The sequence below is a fragment of the Neolamprologus brichardi genome, chromosome 3, assembly GCF_056152115.1.
Source record: "Neolamprologus brichardi isolate AB-2024 chromosome 3, ASM5615211v1, whole genome shotgun sequence".
Taxonomy (NCBI): Eukaryota; Metazoa; Chordata; class Actinopteri; order Cichliformes; family Cichlidae; genus Neolamprologus; species Neolamprologus brichardi.
In genome coordinates, this window is record NC_142106.1 from 950,001 (window position 1) to 972,955 (window position 22,955).

At 41.7% G+C, this 22,955-nt stretch overlaps 1 protein-coding gene across 1 annotated transcript in view; it reads right to left on the reverse strand.

The window, feature by feature from the left end:
• Positions 1–22,955, reverse strand: part of LOC148103083 (alpha-2-macroglobulin-like) — a 33,126-nt gene that overhangs the window by 2,030 nt on the left and 8,141 nt on the right. The window contains exons 9-29 of the mRNA XM_087831235.1: positions 22,728–22,845; positions 22,525–22,634; positions 22,261–22,428; positions 21,799–22,026; positions 18,596–18,659; positions 18,356–18,501; positions 17,828–17,977; positions 16,956–17,099; positions 16,747–16,849; positions 16,511–16,649; positions 15,405–15,630; positions 14,787–14,913; positions 9,520–9,641; positions 9,383–9,434; positions 9,074–9,157; positions 6,079–6,255; positions 5,755–5,830; positions 4,686–4,842; positions 4,086–4,160; positions 403–565; positions 145–332 (exon numbers count right to left, since the gene is read on the reverse strand). Of these exons, the coding sequence (XP_087687361.1) occupies positions 145–332; positions 403–565; positions 4,086–4,160; positions 4,686–4,842; positions 5,755–5,830; positions 6,079–6,255; positions 9,074–9,157; positions 9,383–9,434; positions 9,520–9,641; positions 14,787–14,913; positions 15,405–15,630; positions 16,511–16,649; positions 16,747–16,849; positions 16,956–17,099; positions 17,828–17,977; positions 18,356–18,501; positions 18,596–18,659; positions 21,799–22,026; positions 22,261–22,428; positions 22,525–22,634; positions 22,728–22,845 (2,817 nt within the window). The remainder of the gene's footprint in view (positions 1–144; positions 333–402; positions 566–4,085; positions 4,161–4,685; positions 4,843–5,754; positions 5,831–6,078; positions 6,256–9,073; positions 9,158–9,382; positions 9,435–9,519; positions 9,642–14,786; positions 14,914–15,404; positions 15,631–16,510; positions 16,650–16,746; positions 16,850–16,955; positions 17,100–17,827; positions 17,978–18,355; positions 18,502–18,595; positions 18,660–21,798; positions 22,027–22,260; positions 22,429–22,524; positions 22,635–22,727; positions 22,846–22,955) is intronic.

Sequence of the window (22,955 nt, forward strand, 5' to 3'; positions counted from 1 at the left end):
AAAACTTGCCTCGCTAAAACAAATCTGTTTTACATATCTGAGAGAAAACTGAAAGCTTCAGGATTATTTCTTCTGTCCCTGATTTTGTCTAAGACTGTATATTAACTCAAAGATGAGCTTCATGCTGTTCGGGTGGTGTCATACCTGAGTGGAGGAGAAGCCTCCGTAATAGTTCTGCTGCCCAGTCAGCCACCTGATAATACCAGAGGCATATCCCAGATCCTCAGCAGTCGGGGAGGCGCTGAGTTTGGCCAACAGCACATAAGAACTGATCTCCACTGACAGGGAGGCTGATGTTTCTGCTGCTGTCTGAGACCAGTAGAGGAAACCTCCTACAAACACAATAACAGTCACAGTGATGCTAATAAAGCCTGAATGATGTCCTGCTTAAGGATGACCCACCTTCCCTCACTGCAACTGTGTCTAAGTGCTGCAGAAGGTGAGCTCGGGTCTCCACGTCTCCTGCCAGAGTGAACACATAGGCCAGCAGAGCTGTAGTGTAGGTGTTGCTCAGGTCACTGAGAGACTCCTTGAGACAAGCCAGGCTCTTGTTCATCACAGGATCCTTTAAACGATCACAACAAAGAACTTTAATGGACAAACAGAAATCTTCTTTCATTAAACCCAGTGTGAGAAGAATAGGAGGCAGAGTTCCTGATTCAGTCACTCAAAACATCAGCGTGATAACAGAAAACACAGCAATTAGAGGAAAGTACAGATCAAGCAAAGAGTGGAGCAATCTTCTAGTAGTATTTACAATATAAAGAACATATTGAAAAAACACTGTACAGGTTGGGTGGTGATACAAGTCCTTGCTGGTGAGAGTTCAGGTATGTGGATGACACCTGGGTGAAAATCAAATCTCAGGACGTTCCACAATTCACGGATCACATTAACTCGGTGGACCGACACATCAAATTCACCAGGGAGGATATGAAAAGTGTCAGGTTAGCCTTCTTAGACTGTGAGATTTCCATCAGTAATGGGGGACATCTAAAAGCTGACATGTACCGTAAACCTAAGCTCCAGCCTATCCAGGAGAGAAGGACAACCGCTGCCTAAGTGAAAACTTGTAGTGATCCCGTACGTGTCAGAAGTATCAGAACAGCTGAGGCACATTTTTTTCTAAACACTGTGTCTCTGTGGCTTTTAAACCCCAAAACACGCTGCGCCAAAAATATGTCCACCCCGACACAAACAGAGTAACATAGTGTACGGTGTTAAGTTCCAGGAGGATTGCCAGGATTTATACATCGGGGAAATCGAACAACCTCTGGCTAAGAGGACGGCACAACACAGAAGAGCCACCTCGTCAGGCCAGGACTCTGCAGTCTATTCACACCTACAGGCCAGTGGACACTCTTTCCATGATGAGGATGTAACATCCTGGACAGGGAGGAATGCTGGTTTGAGTGTAGGGTCAAGGAGGCCATTTACGTGAAAAGGGAAAGACCATCTCTGAATCAAGGAGGGGCCTAAGGGTACATCTTTCGCCATCTCACAATGCTGTGATTGCAGCCATTCCCCAACTCTCTGTGAGTGGTACTCATGGTCATTGATCAGTGGTCTTTGATCAGTGGGTTTTGGTCAGTGGTTGTTGATCAATGGCCATGAGAATTTGCATAATTACAATTAAGGAACTGACCTCCCAGCCCATTGTTTCTTCAGTGGGCTGGTTTCAGTCATTATGTTTCAGTCATTATGCAAATGTACTGTTTATAAGATTGAAACCTGCAGTCAGCTGAGACTGAAGAAGTCACTTGGATGAGTGACGAAACGTTTCTCCCACTGAAAATGTCCAGATGAACAGAATCAACTTTTTGGGGTATATGTAATATATATATTAGATTGTATATTATATTGTTGGTTTATACACTTTTGTGTATGTATGTATATATGCATACCAGCTCGGACGTCGCCCGGATCAACTACTGGAACAAGAAGGCATTGGTGGGCAAGAGATGAAAATAGGGCGCTGTTGGAATGCTACTATGCAAGTAACCCTGGCGGAAGGGGTTACATGAAGAGGATGAGGGACCTATGGAATCTTCGATACCCAACATCCACATTGACGGCAAAACAACTAATAGCTCATTGTTCCAACATTCGAAAGAAGGGTATTGCTCTCACAGCTAGAGATTGACGAGGTGCAACACAAATGCTACGGACGACAGGTCAAGGGGGAGATGTCATCACCTCCACCCGAGATTTGTACCAAGCCCCAAGTGCTATAGTGCGAGAGGAACTGACCTGAAAGATAGGATCATGGCAACACTTGAAACCTGGATCCCCCGTAGCTGGTTACCAAGATGTGAAGATCTGCTAGATGATGTAAATGCGATACCTACAGCCACGATTATCGAGACTAACAAGCTGATCTACAGTACAGCAGCAGTGATCAGAGAGATGCTTGGCTACAGGTTGAACAGCCACAAGAAGGAGACTAGAGGCTAAGATCAAGGAGGGAGGTTAGCCAACTATCGGAGCTGCAGAAAGGTTTGACAAAGACGGTGCCCAAGAAGAAGTATAGCAAGCTGTCCATGGAAACTGCCAAGCAACGACTAACAGCCTTGGCCTGCACCTTGCCATACACTAGTATGGCTCATGTCTACTGGTGGAAGAAGCTGACTGGCAGCACAAGTGAACCAGCTGTTAGGTGACGAGAGACACCCAGAATGGCTAACCATAGGCCAGACAGTCCTGAAGGAATCGGTCCCATTGGTCCCATCCAACTACTGACCAATAACCTGCCTCAATAACACATGGAAGCTCCTGTCAGGCATCATAGCGGCTAAGATGAACAGGCACATGTTTCTGTGACCCACTCATTGGCAAGAATACCAGAGGTGCAAAACACCAGCTACTGGTAACAATCAGCCGAGACTGCCTGGATTGATTACAAGAGGGTCTATGACTTAATGCCCCACAGCTGGATCCTGGAATGCCTAGACCTGTACAAGATCAACAGGACTCTAAGAGCCTTCATCAAGAACTCAATGGGGATGTGGCATACAACACTAGAGGCCAACTTCAAGCCCATAGCACAATCACCATTTACCAAGGAGATGCTCTGTCCCTACGGATACTGACTACAGAATGAAGCAGTTGTCAGCCATCTCCTGTACATGGATGACATCAAGCTGTATGCCAAGAGTGAACGAGACATCGATTCACTGATCCACACCACCAGGATATACAGCAACGACATTGGAATATCATTTGGACTGCAGAAGTGTAGTCGGATGATAACAAAGAGTCAGAACTGAGGGAATCGAACTACCTCAAGGCAAAATTGCAGACATAGAGGACAGCTACAAGTACTCCAACAGGCAAACAGGAACCCCAAAGAGGCTGCTGGGAAAGCTGCTACCACCAAGCACCTGCAGAGGGTCAGGCAAATCCTGAGGAGTCAGCTGAATGTTAGGACAGGATGCGGCCTATCAAAACTTACGCCCTGCTCATCATCAGGTACCCTGCTGGGATAATAAGCTGGCAAAAGGAGGAGATAGAAGCCACTGACATCAAGACAAGAAACTTCCTGACCATGCATGGAGGGTTTCACCCCAAGTCCAGCATGCTAAATGAAAGGAAGGAGGCCAGGGACTGGTGAGTGTCAGCACCACATTCCATATGAAACAACGAATATCCACGAGTACGAGGAAGATGGTCCCAACTGACAGCGTGCTCAGTGAATACCTCAGGCAGCAGAAACCCAAGAAAGAGGAGGGAGACGAGGAACCATCATGGAAGGACAGGCCCCTGCACGGTATGTACCACCGGCAGATAGAGGAAGTAGATGATACCCAAAAATCCTACCAGTGGCTGGACAAAGCTAGATTGAAAGACAGCACAGAGGCACTAATCATAGCAGAACACGAACAAGCTCTGAGTACAAGATCCATAGAGGCTGGGGTCTATCACACCAGGCAAGACCCCAGGTGCAGGCTGTGTAAAGATGCCCCTGAGACAATCCAGCACATAACAGCAGGGTGCTAGACTGCTGGTTAAACCTAACTCCATGGCTCAGCAGCACAAACTCTACTCCTTTTTTGTTTAATAACTTGATATTCTTTGAGTCTACTCACATGTTGGGATGTATTCATTTCCAAAAAGGCAGCAGTAACGTACGCAGTGAGAGTCACTTCATCAGATACACCACCCTGTCAACAGAAGACATCATAGACACTTTATCATCGATGCACCAACATTCAGGGATATGAAGTCATGAAAATGATTTTCAGCTGCATGTGGTTTTAGTATCATGAATGTCTTGATGCATGTTCAAACATCCAGCTAAAGAGATGAACAGGAAGTTGATTTTGTTCATCTGGACATTGTATTTCCAGTGAGATGGATGTTTCTTCACCTCGGGTTTCCCCAACCTTATAAACAGTTTGTGTAGTCATCTACTAATCAGAAGGTTGGTGGTTTGATTCCCAGCTGCTCCAGCCTGCATGCTAAATATTTGTGGGCAAGATACTAATCCCAAGTTGGTCTCTAGTGCATACTTTGTATTTTGTATAAATATGTGTGAATGCTAGATAGAAGGCAGTGCTGGTGTGAATGGAACAAGATGAAGGGAAATTAGTTCTTAAATAAAATGATAGAATATACTATTAATAAAATTTGTTGAATCCAGACTGGAGGCTGTTTCCACAGTCTAACAGCAAAGAACTGCAGGTTACCTTCATTCCGTTGTGGAAGAGTTTCCCAGACTTTTCAAAACAGCCATTTTCTTGTTGTTTATGTTGCAGCCAGGTCTTAGACTCTTCGATCTTTCTGGGATCAATAAAGACGAAAGACTGAGCTTTGGCAAAACTTCTTACCACAAACGCAGTTAGCCTGACGGAAAGAAAACAACACTTACACGTCTTACAACGATGGAAATGTTTGGCTGTGAGGTCACATTAGGAGAAAGAAATACTGATCATTTTGAAAATAAAGTTGAAATTTCAAGATTAAATTTGAAAATGTATTTTGAGACAAAAGCAGAAATGTGGATATCACAGTTATTTCAGGACAAACTGCCACGGTTGCTTTACCCTCTGAATTAGTGAAATCGTACTTCAGACTCAGTTTTAGTAACAAGGAAGGAACTGATGTCACTTGTAGCAATAAACACAGCGTGGCAGTAAGTATAAGTACACTGAAAAGCAGAAAGTGGTGCAGAAAGCTGCATGTGGTTAGATTTGTATAAAAGGAAATGGCTGCTAATGTACAGATGCAAGGATACCGATGGTTCCACGCTCGTGGAATAAAGAGGATCTGTGCTGTATCACAAGACGACTGCTTTATTTCACTACATCTACTCAAGGCCTTTTATACAGGGTATAGCAGTCGTTTGAAACAACAACTGTAATCATTTCAACTGTTTTCTTAGATTTGAATTTGACTTTTTTTACAAAACAGTATTAAGACTTTATTATTGAAATACTATTTAGACTTTTTTTTAAAGTAGAATTACAACTTTAATCTTTAAAATTCGACTTTATTCTAATAATGATCAATAACATTTTTTATGTGGCTCTAATACTCCTTCCTACCTACTAAATTACACACTGTTAACCAAAAGGTATTGTTAATGTTAGCTTAGTCAAAGGATTAAATGGAGAATTATTTTAAGTATTAGAGGTAGACATGTTTATGTTATTAATGGGTAGTCAAACTTCAAGAAACGTCTTCTGTTTGGTGGGATATTTAAAAACCAGTGTAACCTCTCTGGTTTATGACATGTTTGATCAGTGATGTTCTCACCAAGTGTTTCCTGGTCCTGTTCCAAATGTGGTGTAAGCACCGTCAGCACTTTTGTAGTTGAGCTGTCTTTGGTATCCTGTAACAACAGAGACATTGATCGAGACATTGTTGCTATGGTGATGATTGGACTCCATTTGTTTATGGATCTGCATGTGTACATTGAGATTTGGGAAATTCAATGACTCTTGCTGACAGATGAGGAAAATGACACATTTGACCAAAAGCTGTGGCTAATGTTCTGCCTCCTGTCGGCTTGTTTCTTGAACCGTGTGTGTTGAAGTGATTACAATGATTTCCTTCTTAGAGGAAACAGTAAAAACTTGCCACTGGTGAGGAAGTTAGTAGCTTTTTCCATGATGGCTGCGGTGAGCTGCTGTGTGCCTTTCAGGTAGTGGAGGATGTAGATGTTGGGGGCCAGGAGAGCCATGTTCTGCTCCCCACATCCATACGGCATCTGCAGCAATCCATCCAGGTTCTTCAGCGCCCGGCCGAGGATGTCACCTGATCAAAAACACTGATTCACTAAAACTAACAAAACTAGCGTAAAACAACTTTGTATTATTGGGCAAAGATAACCTGAATACTTCAATATGCAATTTTAAATGATGATTTCATTTGCTGAGTGAAAAAACATCCAAACTGAATATCGTAGATTGACTGTGATTAACCAAATATTTCTGGGAAGACTGAGTTTCATTTCACCAACAGGACCCAGACCTGATTAAGGCCAGACCTGCTGGATCAAGAAATCACTCAAGTACAATCTGTTTGACAAAGGGAAGCAGGCTAAAAGATGTCAAAAAGAAACACGTCATTGCCATGACCAAAAGAAATTCAAAAATAGGCAAGAAGTCTTGAGATCTATCAGTTTGGACAGGGTTAAAAAACAATTTCTACAGCTTTGGAACACCAGTGCACCATGTTGGAACCCATTATCCACAAACTGAGAAAACTAGAAAAGATGTGGCCGAAATTACTCCATTAGCACATCGACGACTCACCGAAAAAGTCAAACGAATCCCAACAACACCCAGAACTGAAGGCCTTGCCTTCCTCTGTAAAGGTCAGAGTTTACGATTCAACAATACAAAGGAGACGGGGCAAAAACAGCATTCATGGACAAAACCTCTGCTGACCAAAAAGAACACAAAAGCTTATCTCACATTTGTCAAAAAAACATCTCCATGCTCCACAAGATATTTGGGAGAATATTATATGGACTGAAGAGAAAAAGTTTTGAGTTTTGTTGCATTTGGCTTAAAAGTGACGCATCATTTCATAGAAAGAACATCATACCAACATGGTGGCAGTGTTGGGGAGTAACGGAATACATGTACCGCCGTTACGTATTTAAAATACAAAATATGAGTAACTGTATTCCGTTACAGTTACCGTTTAAAAAAGTGGTATTTAGAATACAGTTACTTTGCTGAAATAAATGGATTACACGGCGGTACTTCCCTGTTTCATATTGTGGCGGGTCAGGACTGTTTGGGTTTTGTTTGACAGCTACGTTCTGTTGTTCCAGGCGGCAGCGTTACGGTTGCCATGGTTACAGGGTGCTGCTCTCTCTGCGTGTTTCCTGGGTGAGAGAGGCCTTTTTGTTGCTGTTGTGCTAAGCTAACAGGCAGAATGCTACAGGTATAGCTCTAAAGAATGTAGCATCATGGGCAGTGTAGTCCGTGCTGCAGGGAGAATGGACTGCCATACCTGTATGTGTCTGTGAGCGAGGGAGGGAGAAAAAGGAAAAGTACGAGCTGTCATCGAGCAAAAACGGGAGCTGGAAGCATGTAAATATAATAATAACCACTGCAGCCAAGAAGAGTGCCTGACGAGCCCAGTTGTAAGTAAGCTATTAAGACTCGACTGTACACCGTGTTCGTGTTTTCCTCCGAAACAATAAGTTCCGTTGGAGCAGCCTTTCAACGCCTCTCTCTGTCTCTCGCAAGCAAAGTTGACCCAGACAACAAAGTAAAGCTATTTTTCGGCTACGAGCCGACACAGAACCCACCGTATTAGCCAGAGGTCCCTTTACTACGGTTCGGAGCCGCGGACCTTCAGTAACAGTAATAAATCACAGCAATAGTACATTCACGTAGTTGTAAACAGCATGATAATATATTAAGTAATCCAAAGTATTCAGAATACGTTACTCTCATTGAGTAACGTAACGGAATACGTTACAGAATACATTTTGGGGCATGTATTCTGTAATCTGTAATGGAATACATTTTAAAAGTAACCTTCCCAACACTACATGGTGGTAGCAGTGTGATGCTCTGGGGCTGTCTGCGGCTCAGCTGCAGGGGAGGGGTGGGGCATTGGGTTCAGGCGGTTAGCGACGGAGGAGTCTGGTTAAGGCATGAAAACTCGCTCTGTCTCTTTCTTTCGCTCGCCCGCTTTCCGTCACTAAAAATGCCGTTCTCCCTAAATAACCAAGTGTCACATGTTGCCATATCATTTTTTGATGGACTGACATGGTAAACTCTAACACCAATAGGGAAGGGGTGTTTTTTATTTTTATTTTTTCACTCGAAGCAGAGAGTGTTTGCTAGCGCTGTCTGTAGAAAACGCAGTTTTTACCGTCCTTCCTGCTGTAAACACCACTGTTTTGTAAAGAATAAAACATTATGTGTATTTTTTATCATAACTCTGGTTTTACGTGGTCCATCGACACAATTCAAAAACTGGTATATAGTTTGAAGTCCGTTACTTTCGACCAACAAAACAACCTGAAGAGCCGGTTGGGTGCTGAAAGTCCCGGCTCTTTTTAATGAGCCGAGCCGAAAGAGCCGGTTCTCCAAAAAGAGAAAGAAATCGCATCACTATCTTGTAGCTGTGTCATCTTAAATTGGTCATGTGATTTTGACATGCCAGGTGCGTCAGTCGACCCCAGAGGGTTAAGATGGAAAATGATCCAGAACGCCAGAAAGTGGCCGAGTCAAAATCTGGACTTAAATCCTACTGACATGATTCTGCGTGACCAGAACGATTGCGCTGGAAAACCCTCTGGTGTGACTGGGCCTGAACTCAGCGTTTCAAAAAACACTTATGACAAAAGCTAGACTGCAGTTCTTCCTGCAAAGAAAGGCACAAACAGCCTTTTTGGGGTCCATTTATTTTTCACACAAGGCCGGGAAGATGTGGGTCTATTTATAAATGAAATCATCTTTTAAAAGCTGAATACGGTTTTTACTTTTACTTGAACATGATGTCTCTTATTTTCTGTTGTTTTAGTAATTTGCCTTTTTAACAAAGCTTTAACCTGCCATATTTTTATTTGGCTGAACCAAAATTGAGATGAAATCATGAGGTTTACCCAGGACTGATACAGAAGTGCGGGCAGATCCTTCAATCACATTCTCAGGCAGATGTATCTCTGCTTCCTCCGTCAGCGGGCTTCCTGTGTACAGACACAACAAACGTCCAATCAGGAAGTCACAACTACAACAGAGTTACTGTGCAAAGTCACCAGGTGGCCTGATCTTCAGCACATATCGTTACATTCTGTGAAAGTAAAAGATGAATATTTGGCACATTTTATGTACACAGTGCACTCCACTGCTAACTTTGAGCATTCAGGTCATTTCTTTATTTAAACTTTGTGACTGATGGAAATCACACCGACCTTTTGGACAAAGAAGCCAGTTGTACGTCTTTGTCATCTCAGTTCCCTCAGCCTGAGGAAAAGTATCTTTAAAATGAGTAACAATTTAAATTTTATGAGTAAAAATGTTTTTCTCATCTTGTATTTATGACACTGACCTTCACTATGAGAGATTTGGTGACCACGTCGATGCGACCTCTGTCTGGTACGCTCACAACCTCATTATCGCATGACACATGGGACGCTACGGCCTCAGCAGACACAGTCACATTCACAGCCCCTAAAAGCAGCAGCACAGGTCACCTTCTTTATCTCTCCATTAAAATAAAGGTTCCTGAGGTTATTTTACAGATTTTGTAGAAACTAGAAGGAAATGTGTTGGGACAAAAGGAGGCAGTTAACTGTGATCACACTAGATCTAAATCTAGATCTCTAGATGTAATGTTGGTTCTAAATCGAAGGTAAGATCAATTATAATTGGAAATTTTACTGCATCAGGCATGAAAAGCAGGAGCTGAAAAAAACAGTCCAAAATGATGTCAGGGTTGCTGCTGAGTCCTGCTGGAGGCCAAAGTACTGCAAATCATAAGGTCTAATTAAGATTAAGAAGAAATCATTTGCATGGCAATTTAACTGCAAACAGTCTGTTCTAATCTGGGGAGCTGGTGCAGCCGAAGATAGCGTAGGCCCCGCTAGCTGTTCCCCGGCAGACCCCAAGCAGCTGGGGAAAGAGGGCGGCTGGGTAACGGTGAGGAGGAAGCATAGTCCTAAACAGAAGCCCCAGGTACACCACCAACCCGTTCATGTGTCTAACCGTTTTTCCCCACTCGGTGACACACCCGCTGGGGGTCAAACTCTGGTAATTGGTGATTCTGTTCTCAGACATGTGAAGCTAGAGACACCGGCAACCATAGTCAATTGTCTTCCAGGGGCCAGAGCAGGCGACATTGAAGGAAATTTAAAACTGCTGGCTAAGGGTAAACGTAAATTCAGTAAAATCATAATTCACGTCGGCAGTAATGACACCCGGTTACGCCAATCGGAGGTCACTAAAATCAATATTGAATCGGTGTGCAACTTTGCCAAAACAATGTCGGACTCTGTAGTTTTCTCTGGTCCCCTCCCCAATCAGACCAGGAGTGACATGTTTAGCCGCATGTTCTCCTTAAATTGCTGGCTGTCTGAGTGGTGTCCCAGAAATGATGTGGGCTTCATAGATAATTGGCAAACCTTCTGGAGGAAACTTGGTCTTGTTAGGAGAGACGGCATCCATCCCACTTTGGATGGAGCAGCTCTCATTTCTAGAAATATCGACAAATTTATTAAACCCCTCAAAACATGACTATCCAGAGTTGGGACCAGGAAGCAGAGTTGCAGTCTTACACGCCTCTCTGCAGCTTCTCTCCTCCTGCTACCCCCCCAAAAACCCATCTCCATAGAGACTGTGTCTGCTTCCAAAAAGACAAAAAACAAACTAAAAACCAGCAACAAACAACTTAAACAATCACAAAGAAAGAACAATACAGTATCCACATCTGAACCAAAGAGTAAAACAGTGAAATGTGGATTATTAAATATTAGGTCTCTCTCCTCCAAGTCTCTGTTAGTACATGACTTAATAATTGATCAACAAATTGATTTACTCTGCCTTACAGAAACCTGGTTGCAGCAGGATGATTATGTTAGTTTAAATGAATCAACACCCCCGAGTCATTCTAACTACCAGAAATCTCGAAGCACAGGTCGAGGGGGCGGTGTGGCAGCAATTTTTCACACCAGTCTATTAATTAATGAAAGACCAAGACAGACTTTTAATTCATTTGAAAGCCTGATGCTTAACATTGCCCACCCCAGCTGTGAAACTCAGAAACCAGTCTTACTTGTTATCATCTATCGTCCACCTGGGCCTTACACAGAGTTTCTGTCTGATTTCTCAGACTTTATATCTAATTTAGTTCTGAGCTCAGATAAAATAATTATTGTGGGTGATTTTAACATCCATGTTGATGCTAAAAATGACAGCCTCAACATGGCATTTAATCTGTTGTTAGACTCAATTGGTTTCTCTCAAAATGTAAAAGAACCCACCCACCACTTTAATCACACTCTAGATCTTGTTTTAACATATGGCATAGAAACTGAACATTTAACAGTGTTTCCTGAAAACCCTCTCCTGTCTGATCATTTCTTGATAACATTTACATTTACAATAATTGATTACGCAGCAGTGGAGAGTGGACTTTATCAAAGTAGATGTCTTTCTGAAAGCGCTGTAACTAAGTTTAAGAATATAATCCAGCCACTGTTATCATCGTCAATGCCCTGTACCAACACAGAGCAGAGCAGCTATCTGAACGCTACCCCAACAGAGGTCGATTATCTTGTTAATAATTTCACCTCCTCACTACGTACGACTCTGGATACTGTAGCTCCAGTGAAAACTAAGGTCTCTAATCAGAAGTACCTGACCCCGTGGTATAATTCTCAAACACGTACCCTAAAGCAGATGACTCGTAATCTGGAGAGGAAATGGCGTGTCACAAATTCAGAGGATCATCATTTAGCCTGGAGAAATAGTTTGTTGCTTTATAAGAAAGCCCTCCGCAAAGCCAGAACAGCTTACTACTCATCACTGATTGAAGAAAATAAGAACAACCCCAGGTTTCTCTTCAGCACTGTAGCCAGGCTGACAAAAAGTCAGAGCTCTTTTGAGCCAACCATCCCTTTAACGTTAACTAGTGATGACTTCATGAACTTCTTCACAAATAAAATTTTTATCATTAGAGAAAAAATTACCAATAATCATCCCACAGATGTAATATTATCTACAGCTACTCTTAGTACCATTGATGTTAAGTTAGACTCTTTTTCCCCAATCGATCTTTCTGAGTTAACTTCAATAATTACTTCCTCCAAACCATCAACGTGTCTTTTAGACCCCATTCCTACAAAACTGCTCAAAGAAGTCCTGCCATTGATTAATTCTTCGATCTTATATATGATCAACCTATCTCTAATAATCGGCTATGTACCACAGGCCTTCAAGGTGGCTGCAGTTAAACCTTTACTCAAAAAGCCATCTCTAGACCCAGCAGTCTTAGCTAATTATAGGCCAATCTCCAACCTTCCTTTCATATCAAAAATCCTTGAAAGAGTAGTTGTCAAACAGCTAACAGATCATCTGCAGAGGAATGGTTTATTTGAAGAGTTTCAGTCAGGTTTCAGAGTTCATCACAGCACAGAAACAGCTTTAGTGAAGGTTACAAATGATCTTCTTATGGCCTCTGACAGTGGACTCCTCTCTGTGCTTGTCCTTCTTGACCTTAGTGCAGCATTCGATACTGTTGACCATAATATCCTATTAGAGCGATTAGAACATGCTGTAGGTATTACAGGTATTGCACTGCAGTGGTTTGTATCATATCTATCTAATAGACTCCAATTTGTGCATGTAAATGGAGAGTCCTCTTCACACACTGAGGTTAATTATGGAGTTCCACAGGGTTCAGTGCTAGGACAAATTCTGTTTACATTATACATGCTTCCCCTAGGCAGCATCATTAGAAGACATAGCATACATTTTCACTGCTATGCAGATGACACCCAGCTCTATCTGTCCATGAAGCCAGATAACACACACCAATTAGTTAAACTGCAGGAATGTCTTAAAGACATAAAGACTTGGATGGCCACTAACTTTCTGCTTCTTAACTCAGATAAAACTGAGGTCATTGTACTCGGCGCTGAAAAGCTTAGAAATATGGTATCTAACTAGATTCTTACTCTGGATGGCATTACCTTGGCCTCCAGTAACACTGTGAGGAACCTTGGAGTCATTTTTGACCAGGATATGTCCTTCAACGCACATATTAAACAAATATGTAAGACTGCGTTCTTCCATTTGCGCAACATCTCTAAAATTAGAAATATCCTGTCTCAGAGTGACGCTGAAAAACTAGTTCATGCATTTATTACTTCCAGGCTGGACTACTGCAATTCATTATTATCAGGATGTCCAAAAAACTCACTGAAAAGCCTTCAGTTAATCCAAAATGCTGCAGCAAGAGTCCTGACAGGGACTAGAAAGAGAGAGCATATTTCTCCTGTTTTGGCTTCCCTTCATTGGCTTCCTGTTAAATCCAGAATTGAATTCAAAATCCTGCTCCTCACATACAAGGTCTTAAATAATCAGGCCCCATCTTATCTTAATGACCTTGTAGTACCATATCACCCTATTAGAGCACTTCGCTCTCGCTCTGCAGGCCTACTTGTTGTTCCTAGAGTATTTAAAAGTAGAATGGGAGGGAGAGCCTTCAGTTTTCAGGCCCCTCTTCTGTGGAACCAGCTTCCAGTTTGGATTCGGGAGACAGACACTATCTCTACTTTTAAGATTAGGCTTAAAACTTTCCTTTTTGCTAAAGCATATAGTTAGGGCTGGACCAGGTGACCCTGAATCCTCCCTTAGTTATGCTGCAATAGATGTAGGCTGTCGGGGGATTCCCATGATGCATTGAGTTTTTCCTTTCCAGTCACCTTTCTCACTCACTATGTGTTAACAGACCTCTCTGTATTGAATCATATCTGTTATTAATCTCTGTCTCTCTTCCACAGCATGTCTTTTATCCTGTCTTCCTTCTCTCACCCCAACCGGTCGCAGCAGATGGCCCCGCCCCTCCCTGAGCCTGGTTCTGCCGGAGGTTTCTTCCTGTTAAAAGGGAGTTTTTCCTTCCCACTGTCGCCAAAGTGCTTGCTCATAGGGGGTCATATGATTGTTGGGCTTTTCTCTGTATCTATGAAGCGCCTTGAGGCGACATTTGTTGTGATTTGGCGCTATATAAATAAAATTGAATTGAATTGAATTGAATTCTAATGATATGTCCAAGGGAAGCATGCATAATGAATTGAAAGGAAGGTTTCAAAATGACTTATCATTGGCTAAGACAGCTGCATTAAGTAAAGCATGAGGATGGAGGCAGCTGCTACCCTCAGACTGGAGGTATAGACATTCTGCCCCACTCCCTACAACCCCCACGTTTAGCCTTCTAAACACAGGGGTTATATTCTTGCTTTACCTCGATTTGCAGCTGGATTGGACTGTCTACATGTCCTAGCTCTACACTGCACACTCACTGTGGTCTAATGCACACACAGCTTTCTAAATTCCATGAATATAGCTTATTGGGTCTCAGATTCTCTCATTTCATTATGATAACTTATATTTCTGCAGTATTTCTCACATAGCGTTTTTATAATTGCTCTTTAATGTTTTAATCTCCATTTATTCTATTTAGCCATCTTATGTGGATTCTTTTTAAGTCACTTCCTGAGAGTTCACTTCCTGCTTCTGGGTCCTGCACTTGGGTCGTACTCAGCCTGCCACACAGCGGTTTCCTGGCAGTGTGGAGGACCAAAGCCTGATCCTCACCTAAGGCTGTTGGGATCATGGTCCACCTGAGGGTCTTGCGCTCGTTGGCACACAAACAGGAAGTGTACAGATCACCAGAGAGAGGCGTGAGGGTGTAATCTGAGGACGGCCCAGGAGTGACAGTAACCTGTACGAGGAACACAGACATGGCTACATTTAAACCTGAGTTCAAATGTGAACACATTTTTTAAGCATCTAAACAAATGCACAAGTTTGATGTTATGAACTCATGATCAAAGTAGACCTTCATTTTACTTGGATACTTTAATCAGGCCCTTCCTAATCGTTTCCCTCCATCTGTTTTCTTACAGCCTCCACACTAAACTCTGTTCTACAAGGTGCATGAGCGCACAAAGAAAGCTAGAGGAGGGTTGGTAGTGTAAAGACATGTGATTGGGCAATCTGGTGTCTGTGCTTGCAGGTGAGCTTGTAGGTGTTGGTGAGCAGGGGCCTTTCAAGAACGGCCTGCATCCTGCATGGTTATATTGCCAAAGAAAAAATATTTTCTATCGTATTTTAATAACTATGATATATAATTTGCTTAGAAAGTCATGTTTTAAGTATGGTTTTCCTTGGCTATGAACAGAAATGTATCTAAACACTTTAATCATTCATTACCATGATGCAGCTGGTCAGGTAGTTAAAGACAGTCGCCCTCAGTTCAAAGTGCTCCCCCCGGATGATGGAGTAGGGCATGGTGAGTTCAAGGAAGAAAGGTTGGAAGACTTTCATTTCTTTACGAGGAGCCAAACCAAAACCCTGAGAGGACAAACAGAAAGCCTCCGTCTCCCAGGTGGTGATGGTGTCTGGGACAGTCAGGGACACGCCCCTTTTCCCATCGTCTCTGAAGCAGCAGATACACACAAACACATTCTGTAACATAATCAAACATGTTTTTGTGTCTGTAAATTACTTGTATAACAGTGTAGTTACATCCTGCAGTGTGAATTACTTGTTTATGTTGCATTGACAAAGTAAAAGAGCTCCACGCTGCTGATGACAGTGAAATAATATTGTCAATAGAAAATTGTACTTAGTAGTCAGTATAATCTTTTAATAATATAAGTTTACATATGGTAGTGATAGGATGTGCGATCCTTAATAGTCTGCAAAAGCTTTGTGTGCATTCCAGAGTGCTCTGGCATTCACACCCACATCCTGGGAGCATGGGAGAGGTCGTACCTGCTCTTATTGTTTTACGGTAGGATTAACGTAGCTATGTCAGTTTTAGTCTAAGTGCCCTTTTTACATATAGATGAACTGTTGGATTTTCGTTTAAGTTTATGTGGTCACACTCTGACACACACACACACATATACACCTCTACATTCCAATGTAAGGAACAAACACCCTCTGATGTATAAATAAAGACCAGGGCAGTCTCAGAGCTGCGAGTCTCTGAGCCCTCGCTCTCTCGTGCGAGCGCTCTGGTGACTGCCCTTGCTAGCAAGAAAACTTGTGTGTTTCTCCTCTCTGGTTCTCTGCTGAAGAAGTGTTTTAGAATACATCTCTTAACAAATATATCCCACAAAACTTTAAATATGACAAAACATCGGCCTGAAGCATCAAAACATGCTTAAGAAAAAAGCTCACAATTATTCTATTTTCATGTTTTTCATGTGTGCAAAGACACAGCAGAAAGTTCACATGGGTTTCTAAATGTGATCGTATAAACTTTTTAAAAAATGTAATATCCACCAGATCTCTTCACAACAGATACTTACCCAACTTCCACCAGATCCCAGATCCAAGTCTCAGGGAAGAAAGAGCGAACTGTCTCTATTAGTGGAGGAAGCTGCCCAGCAGATCCCACACCAGGCATACCTCGCTGAAGAGAACCCTCTCCTAACCGGGGAGCCATAGCTAAATAAAAAAAGAAAAATCAATTTCCTGTTTTCTTTTTGGTAAATACAAAGCAAAATGTATAGCCAGACACAACACAAACAAGCCAATGATTCACCATAGTAGACATGATGAGAGTGTTCATGGTAGACTTTTCCTTTGAACTTGACGCATGAAGGCAATCGAAAAAGCAAGTTTGTTGCCATCTTCAGTCCGACTTTCTAGATATTTCAGCAGCACACAAAGATCAGCAAAAACTGGTGCAACAACAAAAACTATTGTATTTACGTTTTGTTTGACGGACTCACAGGTATACATGTATTTTACCTGGAAAACTGCATAGGCGTCATTTTGCTCTTGTCTGCGGTACGGTGAAACATATCTTTTTGGTCTCACATTAAGGCATTCTGTAGCATCATCAACCTCATACGGGATACCTGAGGATTTCTTGAGTGGGAGCAAGTCAAATATCTGAAAAGAAAAGTACAGTTCAGCAAAACCTCCAAACCTTTTTAGTCCTATGAAGTTTTGACTGATCTATCATGATCATGGTCACATTTGGTCCACATAATTGTAAACTCTTAAATGAAGTACTGGTGTAAATACTAGAACCGATTAGGTTCAAATGAACTGCTAGATTATCTAAGAAGGGTTCTTAAAAAATAAATAAATAAAAATGAAGTCAGCAGTAAGCCTCCACAGATATGAGGTGTTGTAGTTGAGGTGTTGTAGTTGAGGGATCTTACAGAAGTTGTACAATTTCTCTATAAACTGTTCGTTCTTAGTGACTTATATGGTAAGTGTTCTCCATTTGAAACTGTCTCTGTAGCTCCTTTACCTCACCAAGTCTCACTTTTTCCAGGTTTTGCTGTATGTTTAACATCAACAAACACTCGTGTATTTGAGCAGTTTCGATGTAAAGTTGAAGTCTTCTCAATAAAGTAGACACTGACTGGCAGGTGATACATTTACCTGACTGTCATCACAGACACATGCATTTGTATTATTTCTATACTAGTTTGCTTTAAGACAAACTCAGCATTTGACTGTTTAAAACCGTTGAATGTATGACTGCCCAAAGAATACTTATCAGGACACAAGTACCAGAGCGAAGGCCTGAGCTTTTGGTAAGTCACGACACTACGGGCTCTGGAAATAAGGGATGTGTCCACCTCACTGGTGTTAATATCAGCAGTTACCTTATCTGCATCCAGAGTCTTCCCAGGCTCCTTGATGAGAACGCTCTTGTCGATGGCGCTCACACCACACAGAGAACGTGGCAGGGCCGTCACCTGCATGTTGGTCTCTTCACCTGGGACGGCTGAAGACGGTGAAAACTCCACTGACACCTGACACACACAAAATACCCGTAGAAGTTTAGTGACTGTGATAACTCCCCACTCACTGCTGGCTAAATGAGCTGCTTCACTGTGGTGAGTGACAAATCATGAGTCCCATGAGATGGCTGCACACTACACTGGACACTGTATGAACACTGTGTCAGTGTTAGATAGGTAGGACTTGCATCATCATTGAAAAAGGTGCTTGTATAAATGGGAGTGAGTCCTCAGGTAGAGTAGAAACAGCTGTGGAACAACCAGTCCACAACAACCAGTATATGCTAGAAATCCTCAGGTGATTTAGCCAACTGAATTTGACTTTGAGTTGAACGACATGGCATGACTGCAGACACCAAACACACAGCACACCTCTAGAATTACACTCACCTTGTTGCTGAAGCATTTGTCAGTAGAGAAGTCAGCACTGTGGGCAATTACATCCTCACTTGGCAGGACGGCATAAGCCACAACCTGGAACTCTGGAGCCATCTCAGGAGACACTCTGACTTTAAAGGACACCTGGCCCTCATTCACTGAAACACAGGTCCAAACATACATCCACAGATCAACAAAACAGACCAACGTCAATGCTTGGCTGTGGCATATGTGGAAATATGGAAATTTTACCTGATCTATCTTGCACTTGAACCTGTTCTTGTCCTTGCATGGTGACAGCTCCTCTGGACAACACCTGGAAGACAGAAATCATTTAAAAACAAGAATGAACTAGCACTGATATCTGTGGACATCACTACCAGTGAAAGGTTTTCACACCTTTTAATTCAATGTGTTTGAATTAAAAGGTTAACAGACATCCAGATTCAAGGAGAAGCAAATTTAGATGTCATCAGCATAACAATGAAAGGGAATATTGTATTTAGTATTGTAGTATTTCCTAAATATAGGAATAAAAATAAAAAAGGCAGCGTGTATGAGGAGAACAGAGCTGGACCCCAAACAGAGCCCTGTGGCACACCACAACACACAGGGGCAGAGGAAGAGGGGCATTGCCCAATAGCAACAGAACATGAGCTCTCTGACAGGTTTGATTTAAACCATGATAAAACTGAGCCTTTAAGACCAACAACGTGTTTGAGTCTCCATACGAGAATGTTGTGATCAACTGTGTCAAAGGCAGCAGTCAGATCTAGAAGGACTAAAACAACACAACAACCTGAGTCTACAGTTATAAGAAGATCATTAAAAACTCGTAAAAGTGCAGTCTCAGGACGAGATTTAAAACCAGACTAGAATGCTTCACAAATGCCACAAACATCTAAAAAGGTCTGACATTGCTTGAAAACAACTTTTGCCAAAATTGTGGACATAAAAGAGAGTTTAGAAATTGGCCTGAAGTTAGAAAGAACATTAGGATCAAGATTTTTCTTCTTAACCGTTTAAGACCTACCATAGAACCAAGTCCGCAAGAGCTTATATTATATTTTTACATGTTGTAGTGCCATTTTTGGGAGCATTCCAAGTTGATATACATCAATAAAACCATTATAGTCCAAATTTTAATAATATGTCTGCATTAAGTGCATAGTAATTAACTAAGTAACTACAAAAAAAATTGAAAATCGTTTTTGTTTTTTTAACATATATTTCTGGTTAGAGAAATTTAAGAGGTTTATCCTTCAGAACTGTAAATACAAAAAAGTTGCCCAAAATAGTTTCCTACCACAGGAAATTTATTTTGTGAGTGTGACTATGAGTGTCTTCAGAGTTTTATTTTTGAAATACACCAATTTTCATATACTGCAGGAAAAACGAAAATAAATATTATGAAAAAACTTTTGTTTTGAGTTTGCAAGTGTTTTGGATTTTGCAAGTGTTTTGGATTTTGCAAGTGGTTTGGAGTTTGCAAGTGTTTTGGAGTTTGCAAGTGTTTTGGAGTTTGCAAGTGTTTTGGAGTTTGCAAGTGTTTTGGATTTTGCAAGTGGTTTGGAGTTTGCAAGTGGTTTCGAGTTTGCAAGTGTTTTGGAGTTTGCAAGTGTTTTGGAGTTTGCAAGTGTTTTGGAGTTTGCACGTGTTTTGGAGTTTGCAAGTGTTTTGGATTTTGCACGTGTTTTGGATTGTGCAAGTGCTTTGGAGTTTGCACGTGTTTTGGAGTTTGCAAGTGTTTTGGAGTTTGTACGTGCTTTGTCTCTAGGGGCCACCGTACTAAGCATCCCAGAAACGACACAGAAAGTCATAAAGTCAGACATAACTTTTAAAAACACCAGTATAGGCTCATAAGGCCCTGATGGTAAAAAACTACATTTCCGCAAAATGACATCACTTCCGGTTTTGGGCAGGTAATGGCGGACATGCAATAGTTCGTGCTGATGGACGTAGGAAGTGTTACAAACAGCTAATCTGATCGGCAAAATGTGTTTCTGGAATATTATGTTTTTGTTGCTGCAAGCGCTTTTTATGCAGTTTTCTCAAAGCCATATGTGGAAGGAAACTGTGACCGAGGACAAGCTGATGGCATAATATGTGAGTACAACTCCTCCGGTTTCATATGCAAAAAGAATTATTGCGCTAGCTTACGTGGTTGTAGAGCTACCGGGATTTAAAAATAGTTACGCAAAATGGAGCGTGCCCACTCCCACCGGATTTAAAGGGTTAATAATGCCTCTGATGTCTTTTATGTTGTGAGATTTGAAGATTCGTGTGCTGAGGTGTTTTTTCTGTTCTCAAACCAATCTCCCTTTAAGGGCTCAGTCTGGGTGGGTCTTTTTTCTCCTAGTCTTTCCTCGTGTAAAATGGTAAATGGCCTGTATTTGTATAGCGCTTTTACTAGTCCACTAAGGACTCCAAAGTGCTTTTCACATTCAGTTATCCGCTCATTCACACAATAGTGGAGGCAAACTACAGTTGTAGTCAAAGCTGCCCTGGGGTGCACTGACAGAAGCGAGGCTGCTATGTTGCGCCATCGGCCACTGTTGAATACTGTTGACGGACTACTGCATATAAAACTGTTCAGTTAATATTAATTTATATCAGTTGATATAAGGACAAAGATAATGTAAATATGGTTATTTTTTCATGTTATATTAATGGCTTTATGTTACTTAAGAGAACTTCAATCTATGCATCACTGATTGGCTAGCAAGCCTTTTGTGGGATGGATTAGTAGTGTCCTGGGCGGGTCTTTTTTCTCCTGGTCTTTCCTCGTGTATTGTGTATTTCCACTGTTCTACCTCTTCTGACTTGTCATCCCCATGTGATGTTTGTGCAATGTATGTATGGCTGGAAGGGTAAGATGGCGCTGGAGTTCTGGCAGCCTTTAACCCAATTTCCTTCTGGATCAATAAAGTTCATCAATCAATCAGTCAAAAGTGCAGGGGGACACAGGAAAAGTACAATAACTATAATGAGGGCTAAAATACAAACAACTTTAACTGAGAGCAGAACCCAGATGACTGAAACTAAGAAGGCCTAAGAATTTAAATACTTAGCAGAGAGAGAAAACTAAGGATATCATGAACAAAGGACTAAACACTGAGGCTAATTACTAAGTTGACAGAAAATGATAAGGGACAAAGCACAGGGACCAGACCTGAAGTCTGTGGAACCAGCTTCCACTTTGGATTCAGGAGACAGACGCCCTCCCTAGTTTTACGTTTAGGCTTTTTCCTTTTTGCTAAAGCATATAGTTTGGGCTGGATCAGGTATTTAGGCTGAAATAGATCGAAGCTGCTGGATTCTCATGATGGACTGAAAGTTTCTTCTTCAGTCCTGATGGGCATTACAACAGTACTTTTTTAGCAAACATACTAAAGGTCTGGCCATGGTGAACTTTGTAGTTATGCCATAAAGTGACAAGCTGAGCGATAACTCACCAGATAAATGACATCCACAGACCCCGGAGACTCTCCCACTATAGTGTAGTTGACTGATATGTCTTCTTCTGCATCACAGGACACTGGTTTATCCTTCTTCTGTACCTCTAGAGAGCTGATTGTTTTAATATCAGGAGAAGACGGCTGGGACATGGATAATGTGTGAAATCCCCTCTCATAGTATGTAGTTCTATATCCTGGGTAGCCCACTGTTGGTGTCAGGCTTGCCTAGTTGGGGATATGAAACAAAAATTTAAAAAACTGATCTAAAAACAACATTGGTCAATGAGGCTTTATAAGCAAGGCAAACGTGGAGTAAGATGAGTCATAAACTGTTTCAGGATTGCAGCTTATTACTGTGGGAGGTATTTGGACATTTGCAGCCTATCAGAAACCAATTGTGGCTTCATGCTGCTGTGATGGCTGCATTAAATTACACATTGTTTCAGTGTGTCAGCTCACATGGAGTTGGATATCCTGGTCAAAGTTATCAGTGCTGAAAGAAAATGAGGCCACACCGTTGCTGTCAGTTGTCAGATTTTGTAGTGAGCGTGTTTGCCATATTTGTCCCGTGAACAGGTAGACCGGTGCGTCACAAATGGGTGTATTGTTGTGGTGCACTGCTCTGACCTGTTGAAGAACACAATGCTCTAACAATGGAAAATACAAACAATTTAAATGTGCTTTGTACGACAAACTGAGCTGAAAACAACATTTTAGGCTTACTTTTCCTTCCACATTAGATCCCCGTTCCCAAACCTTGGGCACGTTAATGAAAGACACATTTCCAAGAACGTAAGAAATCGTGACTCTCTTCTCTTGAGGGTGTGAAATACCTGAATGTAAAAATGTTCATCTTATAATACTGTGAATGCCTTTTTGGTTAAATACACATCGATGTGTCATTATAAAGAAATAAAAAACCTTGCCTGTTCCCTCTTCTTCCACTTTGGCCTTGATATCCAGAACATCTTGAAGCACCTTTTGGTCAATTTTAGTAAAAATTGACATGTTGAAGGAAAAAGTTGCACAGCCAGTCTTGTCTGCCTGGAAAGAACAAGAAAGAAAGAAAATCACTGCTGTGTGCGATACAATCTTACTAGAATAAACCAAAATTATAATCAGATCTCATTCACAATCGAATCTATAAAATATAT